General features: G+C 34.6%; 1 protein-coding gene across 1 annotated transcript in view; it reads right to left on the bottom strand.

The window, feature by feature from the left end:
* Positions 1-7,500, bottom strand: part of LOC119595634 (lachesin-like) — a 138,588-nt gene that overhangs the window by 20,956 nt on the left and 110,132 nt on the right. Inside the window, 3 exon segments of the mRNA XM_037944741.1 lie at positions 289-313; positions 316-429; positions 4,953-5,084. Of these exon segments, the coding sequence (XP_037800669.1) occupies positions 289-313; positions 316-429; positions 4,953-5,084 (271 nt within the window).

Here is a 7,500-nt window from a genome sequence, read left to right as displayed (position 1 = left end):
TTTCTATCCCTCTCCCTTTCTCTCCTTCTCTCCCCTTCTGTCTTTCTATCCCTTTCTCCCTTTCTGTCTCTATCTCCCTTTCTATCCTTCTCTTCTTTTCTGTCCCTTTCCCCCTTTCTATCCCCTCTCTTCCTTTCTACCCCCTCTCCCTTTCTACCCCCTCTCCCTTTCTATCCCTATCCCCTTTTCCATCCCCTCTCTCCCATGTATATCCCGGCGTCCTTCCTCCCTTCTCACCTTTCAGCAATTTGGATATATTTTTCCCCTCTCTTTCTCCTCTTTACTTACCCATTTAGCAGTATCTCTCCCCGTTATCTTTGGCCCAGTAGTTGATAGCATGTGGATAGGCTTCCACCTGGCACTGGATCTCCACCTCGGTCTCCAGTGGAGCGCCGATCAGCTGATTGTCCACCTTCACCACCGGGGAGACTGTTGGGGGAGAAGAGGAATGATAAATGAGGGGAGAATGGGGATAATGATGAGAAAAGGAGGAGGGTGATCAAAAAGAGGAAATGAAGGAGGAGGAGGAGGAGGAAGGGGAGGAGGGGGAGGTGGAGGTGGAGGGGGTGAAGGTGAGGAGGAGGAGGAGAGGGATGGGAGGAGGAAGAGGAGGAGGAGGAGGAGGAGAGGAGGGATGGGAGGAAGGAAGAAAACGCAGAAGAAGAGGAGACTATTGAGATAGAGGAAGAATAATGAAAGAGGGAGAGCAGTAAGGAATAAAAGGAAAAAGGGAGATAACGGAATAAAAGGGAATAACGTTAGGATGAAGAGATAATAAAACAAAAAAAATCCACCAAAGCTAGTGACAGAAAGCGAATGAGGAAAAAGGACGAGGGGAAGGAGAGAAAAGAAGAAGCAGAAGAAAAGAAAAAGAAAGAGGTGAAAACCTATCTGCCTACCCTACACCAAAGAGAAAAGAGGGATGATAAATGAAGGTAAAGGAGAAAATGAAGAAAAGGAGGAGGAGAAAAAGAAGATTAGATAGAAAGATGATATGAAGGTGAGGGAGAATAATCGAAAAGAAGATAACGGGAAAGGATAACTATCATGAATAAGATAATAAGCTGAGAAAGATTATCAAGGAACGAAAAGATATAATAAATGAGGAACAGAGATGACGATTCAGCTTGGGAAAACGAAAATAAAGCGAGAGAAAAGAACATATATGATAATATATAAGGATATAAGAATATATATGATAATATTTTGAGCGCTGCCTACATACAATATATTATAATATATATATATATATATATATATATATATATATAATATATATTTTTGTTTTTTTTTTTTTTTTTTTTTTTTTTTTTTTTTGTGTTTTTTTTTTTTTCTTCTTATACGTAGCGTTCATGTTTAAACCGCCGTGGTCACAGCAGATACTTGTAGTTTAATGTTGATGCTCTTGAAGTGATTACGTGGTAGGGTCCCCAGTTCCTTTCCACGGAGTAGTGCCGCCTGTTACCTTTTTAGCAATCATTCTCTCTATTTATCAGAGGCTGGGAGAGCAGCACGACTTGGGCTGCTTGCCCACCCAGTGGCTAGGTAGGCATTTTGAGGTAAGTTCCTTGCCCAAGGGAACAACGCCGCGGGCTGGTGACTCGAACCCTCGAAACTCCGATTGCGTCGTGACAGGCTGGAGTCCGATGCCCTAACCGCTCGGCCACAACGCCTAGTTTAGTACAATCGAGGGTGATTTGCAAAGTGCCAACATAGAGTATAGACATATATATATATCTATGGATATAGATAGCCCTTAGAGAGAGAGAGAGAGAGAGTAGATCCGATAGAAGATATATATATAGTAATATATATGGGTGAGGGGGGCGTGGGGGTGTGGTGTGCGGGCGGTGTGGGTGTGTGGGGTGGGGGGCGGGACGGGATAACTGGTGTGTGGATATATAGAGGATAGAGGTAGGAGATATAGACAGAGATCGAATGATGAAGATAGAGTAGAGATAGGAGATAGAGAGTATAGAGAGAGTAGATATAGGAGATAGAGTACACACAACACAACACACACACAGACACAAACACACACACACACATCAGATATATAGCAGAAATAGAGATAAGATATAGAGTAGATATATATATCTAGATATATTATATAGATAAGATATGATTCAATAGATGATGCATAGATAGATATTGATATATAGAATATATATAGATATATAGAGAGATACATAATATATATATATATTACGATAGGATATATAATATAATATATATGTACACACAGTCGTATGTATGCATAGTATAGCTAGAGATATAATATATATATAATAGATATATATAATCTAGATATATATATTATATATAAGATGTGGGTGTGGTGTGGGTGTGTGTGTGTGGTGTGTGTGTGGTGGGTGGTGTGTATGTGTGTGTTGTGTGTGTGTCGTGTGGTGTTATGTGTGTGTGTGTGTGTGTGTGTGTGTGTGTGTGTGTGTGTGGGTGTGTGTGGTGCTGCCGTGTGGTGAGTGTGTGCTTATGTGTGTGTGTGCCTCTGTGTGTGTGTGTGTGTGTGTGCGTATGTATATCTATATACATATGAAAGTAAACAAGACAAAGAATAAGTTTAAAGGTTTTTCAAATCAAACGGATTGCAATACAAGCTAATGGAAGCATTTCTTATCAATTTAAGGGTAATTTCACACAGAGAATAATGACTGATAATGAGCTATTAATGGTAGTCTGGGAAATAAAATTATTTTGAGTTGACTTTAATGTTACATGATTCTGTTTGAAAGAGAAAGAGGGACAAGGAGAGAGAAAGAGAAGGACAGACAGGGAGAAAAAGAAAGAAACGACCGACCCTTAGCAATGCGAAAAGGTCAATAAAGAAAATGAAGAAAAGGCAGTCTCTAAAATTATATATATATATATTTATAAATAATATATATATATATATATATATATATATATATATATATATATTTATATATACATACATATCTATATCTATCTATCTATCTATCTCTCTCTATATATATATTTTCATCTTATTCTTCGCCTTCCTTTTTCTTTTTTTTTCGTATAGCTGATGATGAAAGAGGGATTTTTGGTGATCATTATCATTATTGATAGTCAGGATACTGACAGCAATGGTAACAACAACAATAAAAACACAACAACAGCAACAATGATAATAATGATAATAGAAATTATAATAATAACAATAACAGAAATCAAAACAATAATTACAATAATAATGATAATAAGAATAGCAACGATTATAAAGATAAACATAATGACTATGACACTACTACTGCTGATTCATCTGATATATATGCTGAGTCATATGCTGATTCATCTAATGGCAATGATAATAATGAAAATACAGTAACTACAATACTGATTGCTACTGATGATAATAATAATCGTGATAATGATGATGATGATGATGATAACAACAACAACAACAACAAAATAATAATATAATACTAAAAATTATGATAATAATGATAATAACAATAAAAAAAATTATTAATGATGATGATCATTATTATCTTCATTGTCATTAACGCTATGAGGGGTGGCAATAGTAGTATTAATACTATTATTATGGCGATTTTCATAACAATAACAATGATAATGCAAATAAAACGGAAAAAAAAGAAAACGCCACAGATCGCAGAAACGCCGAAAAATCGAAAAAAAATTGAGCGAAAAATGACGAAGGAAAAAAGGGGGAAAAGAGAAAAAGGCGAAAAAGGAGCGGAAGGGGGGGAAAGGGAGAGGGAACCCAAAAGAAAGACAGAGAAAGGTTCGGAAGAAAAAGAAACTAAGGGGGGAGGGGAAGGGGGGGAGGGGGGGGTGGGGGGACGGGGGGGGCGTTTTCGAGTTTAAGGTAGCGGGAGGGAAATTTAAAAAAAAAAAACTAAACACACGGTTTTTCGGGAGCGGGGGTGAAAAAAAAAAAAAAATAAAAATTTTATATAAAAAAAAATATAAAAAAAATAAAAAAAAAAAAAATAAAAAAAAAATATATAAAAATAAAAATAATAAAATTATTAATTTTATATAAATAATATAAAAATAAAATAAAAAAAAAATATATTATATAAGAAATAAAATATATAAATAATATTATTAAAATAAAAAAATTTTTTAAATATATATATTATATAATAAAATATTAAAATATATATATATATTTTTTTATAATTTTTTTAATTAATTTTAATAAATATTATATAATATAAATTTTTATTTATATATAATAAAATTTTTAAAATTAAAAAATATATAAATTTTTTAAAAAAATTATATAAATTTATATATAAAATATATATTTAAAAAATTTTAAAATATTATAATATAATATATATTAAATTAAAATTTTATATAATAATATAAAAAATATATAATAAATATTATTATTATATATAATATATTATTTTTATATTTATAAATAATAAAAAAAAAAAAAAAAATATAAATTTTTTTTAATATAAAAAAATTTAAATAAAAATGATTTAAATAAAAATAATTTTTAAAAATTTTTATAAAAAATTTTATATAAATTTTAAAAAATTTTAAAATTTTTAAATTTTTTTTTAAAAAATTTTTTTTAAAAAAAAAAAAAAAAAAAAAAAAAAAAAAAAAATTTTTTAAAAAAAAAAATAAAAAAAAAAAAAAAAAAAAAAAAAATTTTAAAAAAAAGGGAAAAAAAAGAAAAAAAAAAAAAAAAAATTTTTTTTTAAAAAAATAATAAATAAAATTTTTTTTAAAAAATATATATATTTAAAAATAAATTTTTTTAAATTTTTTTTTATAAAAATTTAATAATTTATAATTTTTAATTAATTATAATTTAAAAAAATAATTTTTTTAAAAAATTTAATTTTTTTTAAAATTTTAATAAAAAATTTGTATGGGTGTGTGTACATATGCACACACACGCACACATGCAAACGTACACACATATGCCTCCAGCTCTTACTCACAGAAGACGCTGACGATAATCCTCTTGCTGACGGAGGGCGGCACCTTGTTGGAGGCGATGCACAGGTAGGCGCCCATTTGCTTCCTCGAGACGTTCTCCATCGTCAGGTTCTCTCCGGAGACGGCTTCTAGGCCTGCAAGGAGGAGGGAAGGGGGGAAGGAAAGGAGGAGGAGGGAAGGAGAGAAGGAAGTGAGGAAGGTGGTGAGGAGGAGGAAAGGAGGGAGAAAGGAAAGGGAGTTGGAGGAGGAGGGAAGGAGGGAGGAGGGAGGAGGGAAGGAGGTACGGAAAGGAGAAGGAGGGAAGAAGGCAGGGAGGGAGGGAGGGAGGGAGGAGGTAAAGCGGGAAGGAAGGGGGAAGAGAAGAAGGAGGGAGAGAAAAAGGGGAATGGGTGGAGTTGGTGGAGATTACAGAGGGGAAGGGAAGGAAGGAGGAGGGAAGGGGAGGAGAGGGAAGAGTCGGAGGTGGATGTGGAGGATGAGGGAAGGAAGGAGAGAGAGGAGGAAAAGGAGAGTAAGAGAAGGCGGGTGTGGAGGAAGTGGGAAAGGAAGGAGGGAAAAAGAGAAGAGAAACAAAGGAAGACATGGAGGAAAGGGGAAGGAAAAGGGTGGGAAATGAAAGAGAAAATGAAATAAATAATAGGGGGATTAGGGAAACTTTGAGTGATGAATATATTGGGTACAAAATGCAAATGCGTTCAGTCTTATGTGAATTTCTTGCGTTCATTGTTTCATACAAATTTGTAATACATTCTGATACATTTAGGGTTAATTTTAGTTTGATCAAGTCTGTAGCAGCAAAATAATAATTCTTTCCTCCCATAATTCTTTTTTATTTTGCACATTTTTATATCACTCTTACATCCATTTTTTCGCAGCATGCCATCCCAAATAGCCTCTCTGCTTACTCAAACTTTAGAACCATAGACACACACTCACACACACACGGACATATACACACACTTTAACATACATTCACAAACCCAAACGTAAACACTAACACACACACATTTGCAAACTCTCTCTCTCTCTCTCTCTTTCTCTCTGTCTGTTTGTCTGTTTGTCTGTCTGTCTGTCTGTCTGTCTCTCTCTCTCTCTCTCTTTTCTTTTCTCTCTCTCACATACACCCAACCCACACCCACATACACTTATCCACATATACATATATATATAAACTGCATACATATCGCTTCTTAGACCGTCCCAGCTGGAACGTGGGAGACACGCTGCGCTCACGCTCTATCCCTTTATCCTAGACAAATTACTTTCCATTTATTCAGGGCCTCAAAATGTCCACCTTTCTAAAACGACAAAAACAGAAAACAGATATAAAGAAAGGGGGGGAAGATAGATAGAAAGAGATAGATAGATTTAGGTAGATAGGTGGATCGATATGATGAAGTGATATGTGGTTAGATAAAGAAATACTGAAATGTGCGCAGATCCATACAGAGACAGAGACATGGAAAAGGAGAGAGAGAGAGAGAGAGAGAGAGAGAGAGAGAGAGAGAGCGAGAGAGAGAGAGAGAGCGAGAGAGAGAGAGGAGAGAGAGAGAGAGAGAGAGAGAGAGAGAGAGACGTAAGACAAAATACGACAAAGAGAAAACAAATGAAAAAAGATGATAAAGAGAGAAACAAGAAGAAAAAAGAAATATGAAGAAAGTAGACAAGACGAAAAAAAGAACGAAAGAAAGAGAGCAAATGAAGTAAAGATTAAAAAAGAAGAAAGAGAAAGAGGAAGAGAAAAGAAAGACAAAGAACGAGGGAGAAAGAAATACACGGAGCAAAACCTATCCATTAAACGCGAAACAGTTTTTCTTCTATTCGCAGTCATACGTCAGGATCTGTTTATTTTCTATTTTTACCAGAACACTTGGGGAAGATTTTCCTCTCTCTCTTCTGTTTTATTATTTCTTTTATCATTATTATTTTTTTCTGAGGGGGCTTTATTATTGCTCTCTCTATCATTCCTCTCCTTTTCTACATCTCTGTTTGTCTCTTTCTCTCTCTCTCTCTCTCGCTCTCTCTCTCTCTCTCTCTCTCTCTCTCTCTCTCTCTCTCTCTTCTTTCTCTCTCTCTCTCTCTCTCTCTCTCTCTCTTTATCCTTTTATTCTTTCGTTCTTTTAGTGTCTTTCTTTCGATCTCTTGTTTCTCTTTCTTTCTCTCCATTTCGGTCTCTCTCTCTCTCTTCGGTCTCTTTCTCTTCCATTCATCTTTCTTTCCTGCCATTCCGGTTGCTCTTATTCGACTCTTCTCTTTTCCTCCCTCCCTCACTCCCTCCCTCTCTCTGTCTCTCATCCCCTTCCCCTTTCCATGTCTCTGTTTCTCAAGAATCTCATAAATAAACCTAAATAATCTCCAAGGAAAAAAGGGGAAAAGACAACTTTAAAAGAAGAAACATATCGACATATTTTTCTTCGTAATTCTGTGTCACTTCCGAAGAAGCGCATATAAAAAACGAATATCTCTATTTTTTCATCTCTTTCTCTTTGTCTCTCTCCCTGTCTCTCATCCCGCAATAAATCGAGATTATAACAGCATCCTCTTCTATTC

Source organism: Penaeus monodon, chromosome 36 (genome assembly GCF_015228065.2).
Source record: "Penaeus monodon isolate SGIC_2016 chromosome 36, NSTDA_Pmon_1, whole genome shotgun sequence".
NCBI lineage: Eukaryota > Metazoa > Arthropoda > Malacostraca > Decapoda > Penaeidae > Penaeus > Penaeus monodon.
The sequence above is the reverse complement of the archived record's forward strand: the minus strand, read 5'-3'. Positions and strand labels throughout refer to the sequence as shown.